Source organism: Rhinoraja longicauda, chromosome 1, assembly GCF_053455715.1.
Source record: "Rhinoraja longicauda isolate Sanriku21f chromosome 1, sRhiLon1.1, whole genome shotgun sequence".
In the NCBI taxonomy this organism is placed as follows: domain Eukaryota; kingdom Metazoa; phylum Chordata; class Chondrichthyes; order Rajiformes; family Arhynchobatidae; genus Rhinoraja; species Rhinoraja longicauda.
The window spans coordinates 96,857,111-96,879,251 of record NC_135953.1 but is presented as its reverse complement, the minus strand read 5'-3'; the positions used below and the strand labels follow the sequence as shown (position 1 = coordinate 96,879,251).

Genomic DNA, 22,141 nt, shown 5'->3' with positions numbered 1-22,141 from the left:
TCTCCGCGTGGGTTTTCTCCTGATGCTCCAGTTTCCTCCAAAAATCCAAAGATGTACATGTTTGTAGGTTAATTAGCTTTGGTAAAAATTGGACATTGTCCCTAGTGTGTAAGATAGTGTAAGTGTACGGGAATCGCTGGCTGTGCGGAATTGGTGGGCCGAAGGGACTGTTTCCATACTGTATCTCTAAAAAAAAAAATACACCACTAAATACACCACTTGGCTTTTATCCAGGAGGTCCACTTCAGTTCAAATATTCACACAGGCCTGTTTATGTCTTAAGATGAAGAAAATTTCAAGGCAGAAGTGGGCATCATTTCTCCAATGTGACCCACTCTATTCAATGCCAGCGATGACTTGGATGACAAAAGAATAATCCAAGGGTATTTGAAGAAAAGCAAAAATTCTTCCTGCAAATTGTGCATTGCTTCACATGCATGCTTGATTTGTCATCTTAAAGCGGCAGGAATTGATGGGGCAATAGCCCAATATTTGTTGCAAAAATGATCAGCACTCCTTTGCACACCTAATAGTTGCTAAAGCTTTGATTCTTGTCAAGCAAGCCATATCTCCCACGCCACCACCTACATTATTTGTTCCCGGGCAAACTAAGCAAGGCAAACCAGCATCAGGTATATGGAAAATTCGTCTTTCCTGGTTGGAATTTCTCAATTAAATCTTGCATCAAACGTCCAACTTATTTCTTTTTACATAATCTGCCCTATAAGTACAATGCAATTGATTATGTGTCTGATCTATTAAACTTCATTTTTACCATAATTGAAAATTCCTTTTCTAAACAAACACAAAGCATATTAACCAAACACCTTTGATAACGACTTAATCTTATTCATAGAGCCATATTACCCTTCAAAGGAAAATGCAACGGGTGGACAAAATGTTGGCAATGTGATTTTAAAACACAAGACCAAATGACTATTGGATACAATCACAGGCAATAAAAAAATAGTCTGGCAACTGACATCTGTGTACCAGAAAGAATGAGGAATAAATAGTTGGCTGATATTCAAAGCCAAGATGGCAGCTGTTAAAATAACTGAAAGAAACAGAAACTCTGAATCAAGAGAATAAAGACTACTCCAAGTAATTCCAATTTAATTTTTCCTAAATGTTTAAATTAGGCAAATAAAAAAGCAGGAACATTCAAATTGTTCAAACCCTAAATCAAATTAAATATTAAGTGAATTAATTAATAGATTTGAACAGAAATTAAGTTACACCATAAATGGGATCAGATTGATGAACAAGTCTCCACTTTCCATTACATCCAGACAGTATGCATTGTGTTGTTTGAAAAATTCCAATAAGTAACTTCTACAAAACAAATGTTGATTGATCTATGTTTGTGAAAAAGAGAGCAAACCAAACAATAATAAAATAGATCACTGTTGTACTAGCGGTCAATATCCATTACTCCTTGTCGACAATCAATGAAAGAGTTAGACTCATGACTGCTGAGCCAAGAACAGAGTTTGCTATCCAAGAAACAGGAAATAATAGGTTCAGCCATTGATGTTTCAAACATGCAATGCAAGCCTTCAAAAAAATTCAGCATAGAAAAATACTAACACATGTTTCAAAGTGGCAATGCGATCTTATGAATTCTGATAATGCCAATTAAAAAAAACACAAGAACTTCATAAATGCATACAAATAGATTACAGTTCCTCTGACCTGCAGGACCTCAGAAAGAAACATTTGAACTAGTAATTACAAAGAGCCCAAAAGTATGGCAGGCGGCAAGTTGGCTTTTGTTGTAAATTGCTCCTTGTGGGCAGCACAGAACTGTTTCCAAGATGAGAGGAAATTAAGAACTAGAGGGCATATATGAGAGGGGAAAGATTTCATAAGAACCTGAGGTTGTGGATATATAGAATGAGCTGCCTGAGGTGGGCGGTACAGTGGCACTTTTCATTGTATCTCGCTACACGTGATAATAAACTAAAACCTGAACTCAGTCAATGGACCATTTACAAAGAGCAAAATTCTACCAGTAAGGATGCTACATTGCCGATAAAAAGATTTACGTCCAAAATGAATGTGATGAATTGAATGGACTCCTGTCCCAAGATCTTTGGCCTTGTGCACATAAAGCTGCATTTATAAAAAAACTTTATATTGGAATCAGTATGTTTGTACATATTTTTACCTGCAAGATGAATTATGTAACTTAGCACAGCCTGATGAGAAACTTGATCAGGATAATTGCACAATACATTTTAGCTCGATATATAATTCAGTAGTGTCAAAATTAATATTGGTCTGCACGGTTTAAAACAAAAGAGAACCCATTTAGCAAGCATTCAAATATTAAACTTTCTATTTACCTCATGTTGTTATTTATTCTGTAAGGTTTCCCCCCAACCCAAGACTCTTACACTCTCTGACACAGCATCTAAACAGCATCTTTCTATTCTTTTCCTCCTCTTACGCTTACCTGATTTCTCCTTAAATGCATTTGTGCACTACACATCAAATAAGTTCAACATTCCATTCACTCTGGGGAAAGAACTGTTCTGAATGTCATCGTGTTTACTGGTCTTTCTTTTTCAGTTCTCCAATCATCACCTCCTTCTCCCTAAACTACCACCCTCTAAACATTTACTTTTTTTAAAAAATCAACTGCATAACTTTCCCTTTATCACAGAAAACCCCTCAAGCTTGTTCAGCTTAACTCCCTATATTATTATACAGCTATGTTCTCACTAATTTGGCTCTTTGCTCCTTAACTACAATTGTTTGAACGTTATGCATAATAGACTCACATCCCCGTTTCAATTTTGATTCATTCTTTAAAAATTATCTGCATCATTCCAAGAGCATCCACGTTGCTTTACCTTGCAATAAATTGCATTTAAGAGCAATAATTGCTGAAATGTTTCTTTTTATAGAAATATATCAACCCCACCCCCAAATATAATATTCCTACTCACTGATTTAATAAAATGATTTCCTTTCTAATTTATTACATTTGACTGTCTTTCTTACAGGATTTGGGCTTCCATTGTAATTGCCTGGATATTCAATGCTAACTTCACAAAAGTTATTTTTACTTTGCAGGTTTTGACTTACGCCCAGAAGTCTTCCACTGTATCAAATTTGGATATCAGGCGCAGATTTGCTTGCCAAGTTTTGTTTTTGTCATTTTTGAAGAACCAAAGTGCCCATCTACAAGAGATATTATAGAAGATTAGAATCTATGACAGTACAGTTACAAAGAGCAGCCCGAAACCTTTCAAAATCTTAAAATACACATGGGAAATGAGGCTGGCTGGGAGAGACATCGCCTTCTCAATTCAAGAAGCCTTGACAAAATCAATGCCTGAAATAAAATCTATTTTGGTTTGCCGTTAATAGGACCCTCATAGTAGCATTTGAGGGAGCTCATTGCCGCTGGAAATGTTTTTACTAATTTTACCGAGGCAACACAACTAAACGAACTTCAAATGGATATCAGGAGGGCAAAAAGAAGACATGAGATAGCTATGGCAGACAAGGTAAATGAGCATCCTAAGAGATTCTATTAGCATATTAAAAACAAAGAGTAATAAAAAAGAATAGGGTTCCTTAAGGATCAATTTGGTCATCTATACGTGGAGATGCAGGAGCTAAACATTAAATAAACATTTCTCATCTGTATTTACCATGGAGAAGGACATGAAAGGCAAAGAATTAAGGAAAATAAATGCCAGAATATAAAACAGTAACTGTAAACTTTCTCACTCTGATCTTAAAGCTTTGCCCTCGAGTCTTTGACATTTCCACCCTGGGAATAACGTTATGACTGTCTTCCCCGTCTATGTATCTCACAATGTTATACACTTCTATCAGGTTTTCCCATGGCCTCCAATGCGCCATAGAAAACAATCCAAGTTAGTCCCTCTAATCCAGGCAGCATCCTGGTAACCACCCTCTACTTCTCCAAAACCTCCACATCCTTCCTGTATTAAGGCAACCATAATTGCACGCAATACTCCAAATCCCCTGGGCCTGATCACGCATATTCTTAATCAGTGCGAGACGCTAGGGAAGAAAGTGCAGGGGCCCAGGTTAGGTCACTTGTACATTTAGGCTGGGGATCTGGTACAGGAAGACTGGAGGGTGACTGTTTTAAAGTCTTTATTTAAGAAGGATTGCCAGAGAACAACAGTCTGGTGAGCCTAACAATGGTGATAAGAAAGTAACTGGAGGAGATTCTAAGAGACTGTACCTACCAGTGTTTAATTTGGATAAGTGCAATATCTTGTACTTTGGCAAGATAAACCAGGGCACGACTTATATAGTAAATGTTAGGCCCATGGAGAATGTTTTAATGGAGACCTTGGAGTACAGGTACACGGTTCCCCGAAACTGACCGAATAGTGAAAGGCCTGGATAGAGTGGATGTTCCCACTAGTGGGAGAGTCTAGGACTAGAGGCCTCAAAATAAAAGAACATACCTTTAGAAAGAAAACGAGGGATTTCTTTAGTCAGAGGGCGGTGAATCTACGGAATTCATTGCCACAGACAGTTGTGGAGGCCGAGTCATTGGGTATTTTAAAATAGAGATAGGCAGGTTCTGATTAGTAAGGGTGTCAAGGGTTATGGGGAGAAGGCAGGAGAATGGGGTTGCAGGGAAAAGATAGATCAATAGATTCGATAGCTGAGTACTTGATTGGCTGAATGGCCTACTTCTGCTCCTATGATGTATGAACTTAAGAAAATGTCAACATAAGTATTCAGGGTTGAGGAAGGCATTTGGCACGCTGGCCTTTATTGGTCGGGGCAGTGAATACCGGGATTTGGACATCATGTGCAACTGCATTTGTGAGATCATGCTTGGAGTACCATGGTAAGTAGCAGGGCCCTGGAGCATGCTGTTGTGCGCTGTTGTGCAGAGAAACCTACGCGTATAGGAACAAAATTCCACTGATCGACAGAGAAGATTGCAAAAAGTGATGAACACTACCCAGCTCATCACGGGTACTTTCGTTCCCACCATCGTAGGGATCTAAAAGTGTCACTGGCTCAAAAAGGCTGGTGTGTGCGGCCTTGATTGGGATATATATATAGAAATATAAATAATATATATTATCAGGATATATTATATATATTATAGAGGGATTGCGGGCCAAACCAAGGCAAATGGTACGCGATCAAGATGATCTTTTGCTCAGCATAGACGAGTTGGGCTGATGAGCCTGTTTCCATACTGTATAGCTCTAGTACACAACAGCAAGACCACAGATGCAACAGAGGGGAAAAAAATTAAAATCGGAAATAAAAATCATCTTCTGATGATTAAGGGCACATTGCTACAACAAATTTATTTACTTCAGTCATCAAAAATTGGCCAGAATCAAACCTAAAAAATGCTAAATTTCTGGAAGCAATTAGGATTTAATGTAGAAAATGAAAAAGAGAATCAATTCTCAATACATCTTTACTGCATTCATACTTATTATGCTGGACCTGTAAACTAATGAGATTGTTTCATTCCTGTGCAAGATAAGTTTTAAACAAGTCACTTTTGCTTTTTACTTTGGTTATTTTTGGGGGGAAAAGGTTCCACAAAAGAATTGCAGTAAAAGGTGTGAGAGTTAGCTTCGGGAACAGATTAAAAATGTGCAAAACACAATTAGTACATGTCACAAAAAAGCACTGTAAAATGCAAAATGAAATGTGCATTATATACCACTGCCTTTGTTAAGCAAGTGGGTATTGAAATGAAATGACATTTAGGCAAACATATGAGGGCCCAAGGTTCTATACCCAGCAAACTGGAAAATATTTATTCATATGGGAATGTTAATAAGGACATCAATTGCTGTTCAATTTTGAATAATGGTATGGGATCTTTTAGATATAATGAGCAGAAGCCTTGATTTAATGCCTCGAACAAAAGATGAATATCTCATACACTGCGCACACACACTCAAATTACCTTGGGATAGCCAAGGGATTATCGTGTCCTAAATTACAGCAAAGAAGAAACTCTTCCTCGCACAAGTTCTCTATCTCAATGTTGATGGAGAGTCAGAGGGAAATCATAATTGCAGACAATCCACCAGGTAGTCTCACCAATAACCAGTACAGGTATAATATGACGTACTTGTACTTCTAATCAAAGGCAAGAGTGTCATACACTTTTTTCACCATCTTGTGTCGTCACTATGTTCTTACATCCCTCACTCTGAATTCTGCAACATTCTCTGGGGTCCCGTGTGTATGCCCTGCCCTGGTTTAACACTGTGTATGCCCTGCCCTGGTTTAACTTTCTAAAATGCATTAGTCAGTTAAATTCAATCAGCCATTCATTGGCCCACTTCCCCTGTTAATAGAAACATAGAAAATAGGTGCAGGAGTAGGCTATTCGGCACTTCAAGCCAGCACTGCCATTCAATATGATCATCCAAAATCATTACACCGTTCCAGCTTTTTTCCCCATATCCCTTGATTACGTGAGCCCGAAGAGCTAAATCTAACTATCTCTTGAAAAGATCCAGTGAATTGACCTCCATCTGCCTTCTGTGGCAGAGAATTCCACAGATTCACAACTCTCTGGGTGAAAAAGTTTTTCCTTATCTCAGTCCTAAATGGCGTACCCCTTATTCTTAAACTGTGACCCCTGGTTCTGGACTTCCCCAACATCGGGAACATTTTTCCTGCATCTAGCCGGTCCAATCCTTTAAGAATTTTATTTGTTTCCATACGATCCCCTCTCATCCTTCTAAATTACAGCGAATACAAGCCCAGTTGACCCATTCTTTCATATGTCAGTCCCCCCCCATCCTGGGAAGTAAGCTAGTGAACCTATGCTGCACTCCCTCAATAGCAATAATGTCCTTCCTCAAATTAGGAGATCAAAACTGCACACAATACTCCAGGTGTGCTCTCATCAGGGCCCTGTACAACTGTAGTAGGACCTCCTTGCTCCTAAACTCAAATTGTCTCACTATGAAATCTTGTCTTCTTCACTGTTCACCAAATTTCACAACTGTTCAGCAATAGACAATAGGTGCAGGAGTAGGCCATTCGTCCCTTCGAGCCAGCACTGCCATTCAATGTGATCATGGCTGATCATTCTCAATCAGTACCCCGTTCCTGCCTTCTCCCCATACCCCCTGACTCCGCTATCCTTAAGAGCTCTATCTAGCTCTCTCTTGAATGCATTCAGAGAATTGGCCTCCACTGCCTTCTGAGGCAGAGAATTCCACAGATTCACAACTCGCTGACTGAAAAAGTTTTTCCTCATCTCCGTTCTAAATGGCCTACCCCTTATTCTTAAACTGTGGCCCCTGGTTCTGGACTCCCCCAACATTGGGAACATGTTTCCTGCCTCTAACGTGTCCAACCCCTTAATAATCTTATACGTTTCGATAAGATCCCCTCTCATCCTTCTAAATTCCAGTGTATACAAGCCTAGTCACTCCAGTCTTTCAACATATGACAGTCCGCTCCAGTCTTTCAACATATGACATTTGGTGTAACCTGCTAACTTATCATGCCACCTACATTCTCATCCAAATTGTTAAAATATGTGACAAATTACAGTAGACTCCACACCAGTTCCCGAGAAATATCACTGGTCACAGTCTGGAAAACAAATCTCAAGTACTGCCTCTGTCCCTTTCCAACCAAGCAAATTTTGTAGCCAATTGCCAGGCACACCATGGGTCTAATGTGTTCCAACCTTTCGGACTATCCTATCATGTGGGACCTTGTGAAGTCCACACATCTCATGTCTATCGCCCTGCTCTCATCAATCTTCTTCGGCATGTTCAAATTTTCAAATAAATTCTTGAGAAATTATTTCCCACACAAAGCCAGCTGACTATTCTTATTCAGTAGATACACAAAATGCTGGAGTAACTCAGCATATCTGGATAGATGGAATGGGTAACGTTTCGGGTCGAGACCCTTCTTCAGACCGAGTCAGGGGAGAAGGTGATAGAGATAAAGAAGTGTATGGTGTGAAAACAAGACAAAGGGGATGGAGATCAAGAAAACTGTAGAATCGATCATTGCAGGAGAAGGTAACAACAAAGCAAACAGAGATAAAATGTAGACGAGAACAGTCAGACTGCTCGGAGAACTGGGAAGGGATGGGGAGAGAGGGAAAGCAAGGGTTACTTGAAGTTAGAGAAGTCAATACTTATACCGCTGGGGTGTAAGCTGCCTAAGCGAAATATGAGGTGTTCTTCCAATTTGCACTGGGCCTCACTCTGATAATGCAGGAAGCCCAGGACAGAATGGGAGTTGGAATGGGAGGGGGAGTTAAAGTGTTTAGCAACCGGGAGATCATAACGAGAGGATTTCAGTAAAGGAGTAAAGAGGTTCTTCTGCAGTTGTATAGGGCCCTGGTAAGATTACATCTGGAGTATTGTGTACAGTTTTGGTCTCCTAATTTGAGGAAGGACATCCTTGTAATTGAGGCAGTGCAGCGTAGGTTCACGAGATTGATCCCTGGGATGGTGGGACTATTATTATATGAGGAAAGATTGAAAAGACTAGGCTTGTATTCACTGGAGTTTAGAAGGATGAGAGGGGATCTTATAGACATATAAAATTATAAAAGGACTGGACAAGCAAGATGCAGGAAAAATGTTCCCAACGTTGGGGGAGTCCAGAACCAGGGGCCATAGTCTTAGAATAAAGGGGAGGCCATTTAAAACCGAGGTGAGAAGGAACTTTTTCCACCCAGAGAGTTGGGAATTTGTGGAATTCTGCCACAGAGGGCAGTGGAGGCCAAATCACTGGATGAATTTAAGAGAGAATTAGATAGAGTTCTGGGGGTTAGTGGAATCAAGGGATATGGGGAGAGTGTGGGTACAGGTTATTGATTGTGGATGATCAGCCATGATCACAAGGGTCGAAAGGCCGAATGGCCTCCTCTTGCACCTATTTTTTTATTTTTCTATGTTTCTATGTATCAGGTAGGTAACCTGAACCGTATCTCTGTATCTCCCTCTCCCCTGATTCAGTCTGAAGGGTCTCAACCCGAAACGCCACCCATTCCACCAGTAACTTTCCACTACTGAGGCACACTGACCTGTAGTTCCCTGGGTTGTCCTTGTAACCTCTCTATGTGGCGCAATCTTAGCCACCCTCCACTCCATTATCTTACCCAGAGCCAAAGATAATGCAAATATCTGTCAGGGCCTCTGCAATTTCTTCTCCATCGTCCCAAAATGCCCTTGATAAACTTGATCAAGGTTGGGAGACTTAACCTTAATATGTCTCAGGACCGCCAACATTCCTCTTCTGTAGTGCGAGTATGATCTCATATGTCACTATTCATTTCCCTCAATTCCTTAGCTTCCACGGCCTTTTCCACAATAGATGATATTAATTTAACACCTCGCGCATCTCCTGTGGCTTCACACATAGACAAGCACAATGAACCTCAACCCAAAACGTGTTCACCTATTCCTTTTCTCCAGCGATGCTGCCTGACCCGCTGAGTTACTGCAGCTTTTTGGGTCTGTCTTCAGTTTACATGAGATGTTGCTAGAATCCCTTCAGAATCATCTTTACTTTTTTTGCCAAAGCTCAGGAACTGCTTTTTCCCTGTTATCAGGCTTCTGAACAGTCCTTCTATAGGCCAATGTACTGTCTGATTCACCTCTTCCCCCATTGCGGACATTTGATTCAGTCTACTGGTGCACTACAATGCTGATAACTATATTCTGCACTTTATCTTCCCCTTTACTCAACCTATTGCATTGATGTATAGTAATATTCAATTTGATAGGATTGCATGCAAAACAAAGCTTTTCACTTTACCTCAGAATATGTGACAATAATAAATCTAAACCTTTACTTTATCTGCTAAAGCAATTTCATGTCTTTTGCCCTCCAAATTTCCCTCTTAAGTATACTCCTACATCTCTTACACTCATCAAAAGATTAGCTTGATCCCAGTTGCCCATACCTGACATACACTTTTTTCCCTGACCAGTGCCTCAATATCTTATATCCAGATTATAAACATAAAATTTATAACAATTTATAAAATTTGCATCAAGTATGGTCATAATTTTGAACTTTTGCAGGGTAATCTTATGTTTGTTGCTTTACCTATTCTGTAACGGATGTTTTATGTAGTGTTCAGGCTTCCCTATTTCTTGAGTTGCTGCCTCAGTTTTACCTTCTTCTTCTGATGACTGGGGTTGTGTGGTAGTTTCCTACAGAGAAAAAGAATGACCAGAAACGTTTAAACACATCTTAGTACTGGGACAACTAACATCATAGAAAAGGTTAATGACAAATGGAGAACTAACCAAATAACTAGACCTCAAATTTAATTAAATACTTAGATATCTGTTGACAACTTTTGGCAGAATATTCAGGACAAGAACAAGACCTACAGAAACAAGGACCTGCAGATGCAAATTTACAAAAAAAAGGCACAAAGTGCTGGAATAACAGGATCTCAACCCGAACGTCACCTATCCATGTTCTCCAGAAATGCCTGACCCACTGAGTTACACCTGCACTCTATTTATTCTTTTCAAAGCAGCATCCATTTTGTTTGCATTACATGAATAACTGTGCTCCTGGATTGTCTATGCCAAGATTATTTAAAAATATATACATAACTGCGCAGATGATACTGCCATACAAGAACGCCAAATGAAATGCAATGCCTTCTTTGCCCGATGGTTTCATGTTTAACTGTTGGAAGACAAGTTCCCTGAAAGTAACAGGGCAGCAATTGCTAGCAGTTTATATTCCATGGGCAAGGAAAAATGCATTAATATTTAGAAGTTTCCATTAAAAATGACATGCTCGGAGCAACTAGTGCAGAGGGAAGGGACCAACAGTTAGACTCTTGATAATGTATGCAGAAGTTTAAAATTCCTTGATTTGACACGGAAGAGGAAGCCAGAGCACATTGCAAATTATAGTCCGCAGGAACAGCACAAGAAAAATGGTAAAACGCACTCTATCATCACCCTTAAACTAAATATTTTCAATGAAACAATGACCATCTTTAAGCAAAGCAAAACAAAATCATCAACAAATACTCACACTGGCTTGATAGTTCATGCATTGAGTTTTTTGCTCCAATGTATCGGAAGTACACATGCAAGATTATGTCCAGATAGTATCTTGAATTTTGTGGTCATCACTTCCGAAGAGTCCACCAGGGACCATACTGGAAGTATCCTATACCCACTAGGGACAATTTTTTTTAAACACTATCCTACACCCATGAGGGCCAATTTTTACAGTTACCAAACCAATTAACCTACAAACCTGTACGTCTTTGGAGTGTGGGAGGAAACCGAAGATCTCGGAGAATACCCACGCTGGGAACATACAAACTCCGTACAGACAGCAGCTGTAGTCAGGATCGAACCCAGATCTCCAGCGCTGCATTCGCTGTGAGGCAGCAACTCTACCGCTGTGCCATCGTGACCGCCCTATAAGTGATTGTTGTATCCTTTACTATAAATGATTCAAATGACAACTATGCAAATAAGTACAACTTTTTTAGATTAGACTCAATCAGCGTATAGGAAGCAAAAACCCGGAGCTTTGTCAGGAGCCGACAAAGTTACAAAGGTTCACTGAACATCCCTATCTACTGCCTGCAGCCGTAAAGGTGCAGCAGCCCACCGTCCCCCGCTGGGTCCCCCTTCGTTCTCGGTGCCACCCCGTCGACAGTTATAATACATACTAGACCAAGTGGACCTGTTGGGCCCAAACCTCTCCTGCATTGGGGCAGCACCCTCTACTCCCCCTCCCTCCACCGCCCTTTCCTCCCTCCCTTCCACCCCCCCCCCCTCCCTAGGAGATAGATTTAAACTTTAAAATGTGAATAAATTAAAAAATATAACACCAATTTCAATTAAACTTCTTCCATTAGCACCAAAGGGACAACAGTGAGTAAGGCGGGCCTAAAATTGTCACGCTATCGTGTACCGTTTTGGCTGTAGTTCAGGAACAAACAAACGAGTGTTTTAGTATATAGATTTGCATGTCAAAATTGTGTGTGACTTCAAGATAAATGTTCCCATGCACCTGCCGCTCTTGCCCATCTTGGTAGTACAGAATGCAGATGTTGTTGGTGTAGCCTGCGTGAATAACTGCAAAGCATTTTGTAGATGCTGTACACTGCACCAGTGGAGGAGGAAATGAATGCATAGGGTGCTTGATGGGGTGGCATTCTTGATGAAGACAGTCACCATCCAGCACTTTCATGGTATAAATGTTACGTACAACTTATCCATCCCTGCCATATTATTGTTTAGTTCTTGCTGCATGCAGACTTGCGCAATCTGCAAACATCCGAATCTCCTACTTTAGCAAGGAAAGAAGTTCATTAAATGAAGCAGAAGGCGGTTAAGTCTATAATAATGCCCTGAAGATTTCCCACAGTAATCTCCTGGGGCAGGAACAATTGTGGTTGGTTCCATTACCACAACTAACTATATTTCTGCAATCCAACCATAGCAGTGCTTTCGTTGTGATGCTCACCGCCTTCAGTTTCACTGGGGTACCTTGATGCCACACTCAATGAAATACTAAGAACAAACATTACCACCCAACATCTGCAATTTAATTCTGTGACAATTCTACAGTTTCTTAATAGCACATGGAGTGAATAGAATTGGTTGGGGATGGCACTCTGTGACAAATGAGAATCTCAGGAAGAAGCCAAGATGGATCATACCCACTTTAAGCTGGATATGGATGCAAATGTTTCAACATATAGGCTGGGCTCGCTCATCTTTGAAAATGGGGATGTCCTGTAAGTATCATCAACCTGTTAACTAGATGTGGTAGGATTGCAGAGCTTTGATTTGATCTGATCTGTCAGTTTCAAGGTCACTCAGCTGCCTTTAGCATAGTTTTTGTTGTTTAACATGCATGACTTGTAGCTCCACTTGGCTGACACCAGATCATTTTTAGGCAAAACTTATGCACTCCCCACTCACTGCACCAATTGCTGAAAATGCTCTAGTCAGACTGCATCTATGGAAAAAAATTATTTCCAATGACCACGAATCATCATACAACCACATTCTCCATCTCAACAATGTTTCAGAGGTTGGGGGGCAAGAGGTGGAGCTGTAAAATTATTCAAGAGTAATAAAAAAGTGCTTAACAATCTCACGTCAAGTGATCAAACACTGATTTTTGCTATTTTCCTGTTAATTAAAGCCTAATCTCTCTAAAAACTTCTCTGCAGGTATACACGTCTTGAATTTTACTTTTTGTGCAGATAATTTAAAATCTCTACAGATTCCATATTATAATTTTACATCTCAATAAGATCGAACGATCAATAGGTGTAAAGGTATTAGGAATGTTACAATTATATGTATACATCGATGAGCCAAAGCATTATAACCATTGACAGGTGAAGTGAATAACATTGATTATCTTGTTACAATGGCACCTGTCAAGGGGTGGGACATATTAGGCAGCAAGCGAACAGTCAGTTCTTGAAGTTGATGTGTTGGATGCAGGAGAAATGGGCGGGAGTAAAGACCTGAGCGACTTTGACAAGGGCCAAATTGTTATGGCCAGACGACTGGGTCAGAGCATCTCTGCAACGGCAAGGTGCTCCCGGACAGCAGTGGCGATTACCTACCAACAGTGGCCTGAGGAGGGCAAATCACAAACCGGCGACAGGGTGTTGGGCGCCCAAGGCTCATCGATGCGCGAGGGCAGTGATGGCACCAGGATGCACTGTGGGAAGACGGCCAGCCGGTGGAGGGAGTATGATGCTCTGGGCAATGTTCTGCTGGGAAACCATGGGTCCGTCCATTCAAGTGGACATCAATTTGACACGTGTCACCTACCTAAACATCGTTGCAGACCAGGTACACCCCTTCATGGCAAAAGTATTCCCTGATGGCAGTGGCCTCTTTCAACAGGATAATGCGCCTTGCCACACTGCACACATTGTTCGGGAATGGTTTGATGAACATGAAGTGTTCACGGTGTTGCCCAGGCCTCCAAATTCTCCAGATCTCAATCCAATTGAGCATCTGTGGGATGTGCTGGATTGACAAGTCCGATCCATGGTGGCTCCACCTCGCAACTCACAGGACTTGAAGGATTTGCTGCTAATGTTTTGGTGCCAGATATCATAGGACACCTTCAGGGGTCCTTAGAGTCCGTCTCGGCGGGTCGGCACTGTTTTGGCGGCACACGGAGGACCAACAGCATATTAGGCAGGTGGTCATAATGTTTTGGTTCATCGGTGTATAATCAGCCTCTTGAGCCTGTTTCACCATTTATTTGGATCAGTACCTATCCAACATTCCTTACATCCATTTGCTTGCCCTTTTCCCATAATCCAATTCCTTTACTGATTAAAAATATATCTTAAATACATAAGGATCCACCCATACAGTTCTATGCAGTGAAGAGTTTCAAGGATTTGCAACTTTCAGAAGAAATTCTTGCTCATCACAGCGTTAAATAAATATACTTCTCTGGTTCCCATACTTTCAGCATTTACCTTGTATCAATAAGATCATCTCATTCTTTTAAACACCAATGAATGAATTCCCAACCTGTTTCACCTTTTCATTTATATCTGGCATCATTCTGCTGAATCGTGTTAGATTTTTTAATTTAATTGCTTAATATTTTGAATTTATTGTCTTTCTTGTGGGATATTTAACAAAACTTTAATTATGGAGCTATTGCAGAGAACATTTTAAACAACTTTAGATACATACATTAATTGTAACAGGACAAAATAGAGTAAGGATTTTATTATTCAGTAGCAAATGTTGTAATATAGATCATTCACACCATTAAATAATGCAAACAACAACTTGTGCTCCACATCGCATCTTTAAGCTAGTAAAACAATCCATGGCAATTCACAGAAGCATTATCAAACAAAATTTGATCAAGTCACAAATAGAGATATTAGGATAGGGATGCCCTTTATTGTTGTGGGCATTGAATATTAGAGTCAGGAATTAATTATACAGTTCTATAGGACATTGGTTTAGCCGCTTTATAGAATTGCAGCAGTTCTAATTGCCCCATTGCAGGAAAGATGCGGAGGCTTTGGAGAGGGTGCAAAGGAGGTTACCAGAATACTGCCTGGATTAGAGGGTTCCAGCCCCAGGGAGAGGATTGGATGGAATGTCAGATGTTGAGGGAAGACTTAGTAGAAATATATAAAATTATGCAAGACATAGAGTGGGTAGACAGTCAGAACCTTATTCCCAGGGTGGAAATGTCCAACAGTAGAGGGCAAGACTATATGGTAAGAGGTGCAAAGTTTAATGGAGATGTACGGGGCAAGTGTGTTTTTTTTACACAGTGGTGACAGCCTGGAACACACTGCCAGGGATGGTGGTGAGGCAGATACGAAAATGGCATTTATTAGGCTTTTGGATTGGCTCATGGAAGTGCAAGGAATAGACAGATATGGATCACAAATAGTCAGATGAGATCAGTTTAACTTGGCATAACATAACATAACATAACAGAACTTTATTGTCATTCGGTATAAATACCGAACGAAATTTCAGCAGTCACAAGACACAGCAAAAAAGAAAAGAACACAGGATACACGACCCCAACACCAACATCCATCACAGTGACTCCAAACACCCCCTCACTGTGATGGAAGGCAACAAAACTTCCACTCTCTTCCCCCCCGCGCACCACGGACAGGCAGCTCGACCCCTACCGAGGCAACCGACACGCACAGCCCCCGCAAGGGGATGGAAGGCCCCGCGGCCGAGCCGCACCGGGCACTGAAACGTCCCGCGGCCGAGCCGAGCCGGCGATGTTAAGTCCAGCGGCCGAGCCGCGCCGGGCGATGGAAGGCACCGCGGCCGCTGCTAAGTCCCGCGGCCGAGCCACACCGGATACTGAAACGTCCCGCGGCCAAGCCGCGCCGGCGATGTTAAGTCCAGCGGCCGAGCCGCACTGGGCACTGAAACGTCCCGCGGCCAAGCCGCGCCGGCGATGTTAAGTCCAGCGGCCGAGCCGCACCGGGCACTGAAACGTCCCACAGCCAAGCCGCGCCGGCGATGTTAAGTCCCGCAGCCGAGCCGCACCGGGCACTGAAACGTCCCGCAGCCGAGCCGCACCGGGCGATGGAAGGCCCCGCGGCCGCTGAACTGTTCCGCGGCCGAGCCGCACCGGGCGATGGAAGGCCCCGCGGCCGAGCCGCACCGAGCACTGAACCGTCCCGCGGCCATACCGGGCACTGTTAGGTCCCGCGGCCGAGCCGCGCCGGCGATGTTAAGTCCAGCGGCCGAGCTGGAAGGCCCCGCGGGCGATGGAAGGCCCCGCGGCCGAGCTGCGCCCCGGGGAAGAGACCCAATAAAAGAAAGGTTTCCCCCACCCCAGTAGCAAATAGCATGAACTCAAGAAAGTTCAGTACTCCCACTGTGTCCATTGGATTAGGTCTCTCAATCACTGGAGTGCAACATATCAATTTTCACACCAGGTGTAAGATAGCTGCTATTGGGCAATCAATATCTTTATACATAAAAATGAATAAAGTGACTGTTGGATGTAATGTGCCATCATCATACAACATAGAAACAGGTCCTTCAGCCAATTACAATTATGCCAACCAGTGGGCACTCATCTAAAGATTTTCTAGCAGAGACACGAAGATCTCTGGAAGAACTCAGCAGATCAAGCAACACCTATGGAAGCAACGGGTTGGTTGACATTTCAGGTCAAGGCTCAAAAACAGGACTGAGTGTAGAGAGAAGATGCCCAGTATACACTGATGAGCCAAAACATTATGACCACTTGCCTAATAAGCTGTTGGTCCTCCGTGTGCTGCCAAAACAGCGCCGACCCACCGAGGCATGGATGGCCAGACCCAGGGCTTCCCAGCAGAACATTGCCCAGAGCATCACACTCCCTCCCTGCCGTAGTGACCGTATAATAACAGAGGCCTTACACCTGGATAACGATCCAAAGACTTTATTAGCTACATAGCAAGCACGACCTCACGCCTGCACTTTCCACTTACACTAACCCGAAACTCACAAGCAGTGGTCACTCAAAAGCTAATGGGGCGTAACTACAAAAGCATGACGCATAACATGAGTGACACCACTATACTAATCTACATCCCCCCTCTTAAAGAATCAACAGCGATACAGACCCATAAACTAAGCACGTTATGTATAACAATCGATGACAAACTGGAGGAAAGTTAAACATAGTCCGGATACTTCACAACCGGCCTGCAAACACGACCAGCACGTGTACGACAGAGACCATCTCCATTCTTCTTATCGAGGGAGAGAGCAGGTGATTCCACAGGCGAGGGAGACCGTGTCAGTGACTCTACTTCCACCACTGAACACCATCTCTGCTTCTAGCAAACAGTATATTCCAGATACCCACCGCTCCCTGGGTGAAAAGGTCCCCCTTAGATCCCACCTAAATCTCTTCCCCCTTACCTTCAATCTATATCCTCTAATTTTATTCACCTTTGGTGTCTGGAGGTTCCCTACACTCTATCCTATCTAAACCCATCATCATTTTGTCCCTTCTTAATGCCCCCGGCTCCAGGGAAAACAGACCCATCTGCACCAGTCTCTCTTCATAGCTACAACACCTCATCGCATGCAACATCACTATGAATCTCCTCTACACCTACTCTAGAGTTATCACATAGTTCCTGTAGTGTTGTGACCAGAACTGCCTACAATACTCCAGTTGAAGACTAATGTTGTATAAAGTTGGAGCATTCCTTGATGCTCTTGAACTCAATGCCACGATCAACAAAAAACAGATGCCTTTGTATTTACATTATCTACCTGTGCAGCCACCTCTAAAGATCTTTGGACAGGCATGCCAAGATCCCACTGACCCTCAATACTCCCTCAGGCCTTGCCTTTCATGGTTTATGTCCTAAACTCATTAGCACTGCCAAAATGCATCCACTCACATTTATCAGGATTAAGCTGTTTGCCATTTCCATGCTCATTTCACCAACACAATGTCACTCTGTAGTCTAAGACTGCTCACTACGTTGAAAATATCATCACCAATTTTCATGCCATCCGAAAACCTACTGACACTGTCTCCTACATCCACATCAAAGTCTTCACATACATTACAAGCAGGAAGGGTCCCAGCCAATATCCCTCTGGAACATTACTAGTCATGGACATCCAAACACAAAAACAATCCTCTACCATCACACCATCTATTATCAAGCCAATTTGGGATCCAGTTTGCCAACATGCCCTCGCTCCCATGGGCCCAAATGTTTTTTTGAACCAGTCTCTGATGTGGGATCTTTTCAAAGGCTTTGGTGAAGTTCATGAAGTTGCAAGTGTATAAAGGGATGAACCTTTTTATAAACAATGTCTGTTATCAAGGAATTACATTTATAGTAACACTCACTTCCATTACCAGAATATATCTGCACACTTCCACAAGAAATAAAAATATCAATTGTAGTATCATGAAAAGTTCATTAAGTGTTTAAATACTTCCAAATTTGGTGCAATGTTTTGCTTTGGCCCAGGATGTATATTTTTTCTTGTATACATGCGCTAAGCTACATTTAACAATATTCAGTAACTGCAATTTGAAGAAAATAGCAGGGAGCTCTGATAAATCAGGATGTATGACTAGCTTGAGGGCATGCTGTTACAAAATACTCAAAATTAAAAGTATTTTACCATCCTGAACAATGGTAACACAGGCTTTGATAGTTATTCTTACTGTGTCTGTGATTAGAGTATTAAAATTTACACCTTGTAACATTCATTTTTTTTAAATTGCCATTTCTTTGGCAGTCACAAAATAAGTGAAATTCTTTTAGAAACATTTTCTTCAAAGAGGCAATACAAAATAATTACCTTTAACATAGTAAAATTCATTATTTTTAATCACCATTTATTTGGCAGTCACAATACAATTGGAATATTTTCAGAAATTATATTTTCTTCAAAGTGACAGTATGAAATAATTATTTTTAACATAATTCTGTCTAGCTTCCATATGTTGTGCCTTGGATATTTCAAAGCCAACAAATAGTTTTGTGCAAATACAGTAGCAAACTGACACAGCAAAATCCAACAAGAAGTAAATGGGATAAGTGACCTATTGGTTTTTTTTCTTTTCGGGTAATACTGGGATCTCAATAAAACACACAGCTCTTTTTTCCCCTAATTCCACTGTGGATTTTTTTCATCCATCCATCAAATTGCCAGACAACTTTAACTCCCATATTAGTAATAGCACCTCTGACAATCTAACAACAAAGGGGGATTGTGTAAACAAAAAACTGCAGATGCTGGATGCAGACCAAAGAAAGACACAAAATGCTGAAATAACTCAGCAGGTCAGGCAGCATCCCTGGAGTATATGGATAGGTGACATTTTGGGTCGGGTATTGATGAAGCAGCGGATTAACTTTTATTTTCAAGATAGTGAAGAGGAGTTAGAACCTATGGCTTGAATACTGAATCAAGCAGATACTCAAAATGTATTTTGCCCCCGAGGGAAAACTGGTTATACTGGCTTCATTAAAAATTGAGCTTGGTGTATACAGCAAAAGAATGTAAAATTAAGAAAAAGAAACTGTCGTGCAGCTGTTTTTTGAAGTGTAAAATAATATATAAAACATAGCAAATTATGGCATATTAACAGTTCTTTGGCCCACATTGTGGGTTGAATGTGATGCCAAGTTCACAAGTTATAGTAGAATTAGACCTTTGGCCCATTCTACTCCGCCATTCTATCGTGGCTGATCTCTGCCTCCTAATCCCACTTTCCTTCCTTCTTCCCATAACCCTTGACACCTGTTCTAATCAAAAATTAGTCTATCTCTACCGTAAAAATATCCACTGACTTGGCCTCCACCACCCTCTGTGGCAACGAGTCCCACAAATTAACTCCCCTCTGACTAAAGTTCCTCCTCACCTCCATTCTAAAAGAGCGCCCTTTAATTCTGAGGCTATGACCTCTGGTCCTAGACTCCCCCAAGTTAAACTAATCTCCTCTGAATGCACATGATCCTTATTCCTCCATTCTTTACATATCCATGTGATGTAATCCATTTAAATGTAAAATTTACATTATAAAATAATTATTAGAACAAAAATGGAGGTAATAGAAAATAATTCTGTTCACAAGACGTTTAGCTCTTTGAACCCATTACAAAATGCACAGTTAATGCTAACCTTGCAAATTTTCCAGAATTTAACAAGAAGACGCCAAATTACAGGATAGATGCACAAAAGACTGCAGATGCAGTATTTTGGAGCAAAAAGAACATATGTAGGAATTCAGTACGTCAGACAGCATCTGTAAAGGGAACTGGATGGTGGATGTTTTAGGTCAAAACCCTTCGTCTAGACTTTCCCCTCCACAGACACTACCTAACCCACTGAGTTCCTCCATCTGCTCTCCTTTTTAAAGTTTCAGGAAAGATTGTGGCATGGCAGCAAAAAAGAGATGAAGACCATTGGATCACTTTGTATTTCCTTAGGGGGTTAGAGGGGAATTTCCAGGGCTTTTCACTCCCTAAGTTGGTTCTTGTCAATTTCTGGGAATCTGTATGGCCACCAAACACGTGTGTCTTTGCATAAATGACTTGCTGAACAAGCTAGACATGCGTCACCTCTATTCACGTATGTCAACATAATCAGTGCAGTTACAATACCTCTCAGTTAAAAAATCCAGCTCACACTAACTACCCAGAAATACACAGCAAGTACATTTGTTGCATAGGTCACAGCTGAATGAAACTGTTTTTAGAATTGAAATGATTCTGTTTACTTTGTGGTTGTTCCTATAAAAAGGAAGCCTAATTACATAATTTCCAAATCCATCTTCCCTCCTGCCTCATCTCTTCCCTGAAGGTGATGATTCATGTCAGAGATAGAGTTTCAGACACCAACAACCATGAATGTCTCAGTCAAATAACCTTTCATCATGTGCAAGCCCAAAAGCCAAGTGCTAGCAGACCATTTAAAAACTTGAGCTGTTCTTGCCCATGCCCTATATCTTCTTAGGCAGTCATTTGGACTAGAGGATGATTTGTTTTGAAAAACAGAAGCAGTTACTTGATATCCATCGTCAATGGAAAAATTAGTTAATGTTTTCTCGCCCCAGTAAAAGATCTTGGTGCAAATTATTGTACCTTCTTCCTCCCACCCTAGATTCAAACTGACAAATATCTCCAGCGGCTTTTATTTATGCAACAACTTCGACCGTGTCGCAAACTGTACCATCACTGCACATGATCAAAAGCTTGGTCGAAGAGGTGAGCTTTAAGGAACACCTTACAGAGAGAATGTTTTATGGAAGTAGCTCCAGTTGTTAGATCATATTTAGTGGGAAGCAAAACTGAAGATGACATAGTGACTAAATGTGTAGGAAGCTAAAATCAGTATTGATGTTATAATGAACAAATAATAACAATAATAGCATTAGCAGATGAGGGTATAATTTGCATAAACATTGTACGTTCTTTCAGCAATAAATCTTCCACTTAGAAACTACAATGAAACTCCATTGCTTGTATTGGTATGAGCAAAATAGCAAATTTGAGGTAATAAGAAGCTGTTTATACCACAGAAAGACAAAGTGCTGGAGTAATTATGCATCTCTGGTGACATGTTTTGCAGAACTGTTAAGGACTGTTAAGTTAAGTAAATATTCGTTTCAATGTTAACATGTGGTACTGCAGATGCTCTCAAAGAGAAAAAGCTGGACTAACTTAGGTCAGGCAGCATCTCTGGAGAACATGAATCGGCGACGTTTCAGATCGAGACCCTTCTTAACACTTTGAGAAACATTACTTTCAAACACTCACGACTTGATTGCCCCTACTATTGCCTTATACACAGCACATCCATCTGGTGTCACAGAGATAGACTCAAAATGGAGTAACTCAGTGGGACAAGCAGCATCGCTGGAGAAAAGAATGGGCGACATTTCGGGTCGTGACTCTTCTTCAGACTGATGTCAGGGGAGTGGGCAGGACAGATAGAATGTAGTCGGAGTCAGTAAGACTAGTGGGAGAACTTGGAAGGAGGAGGGGATGGAGAGAGAGGGAAAGCAAGGGCTATTTGAAGTTAGAGAAGTCAATGTTCATACCGCTGGGGTATAAGCTACTCGTGAAATATGAGGTGCTGTTTCTCCAATTTGCGCTGGGCCT

At 41.3% G+C, this 22,141-nt stretch overlaps 1 protein-coding gene across 2 annotated transcripts in view; it reads right to left on the bottom strand.

Moving 5' to 3' along the window:
• The window catches only part of LOC144600092 (eukaryotic translation initiation factor 4E-like), a 32,871-nt gene that overhangs the window by 7,523 nt on the left and 3,207 nt on the right, over positions 1–22,141 (bottom strand). The window contains exons 2-3 of one of the 2 annotated variants that reach the window (XM_078411498.1): positions 10,081–10,187; positions 3,094–3,189 (exon numbers count right to left, since the gene is read on the bottom strand). In XM_078411498.1, coding sequence (XP_078267624.1) covers positions 3,094–3,189; positions 10,081–10,187 — 203 coding nt within the window. The remainder of the gene's footprint in view (positions 1–3,093; positions 3,190–10,080; positions 10,188–22,141) is intronic. The other variant, XM_078411509.1, reaches the window with a different exon arrangement.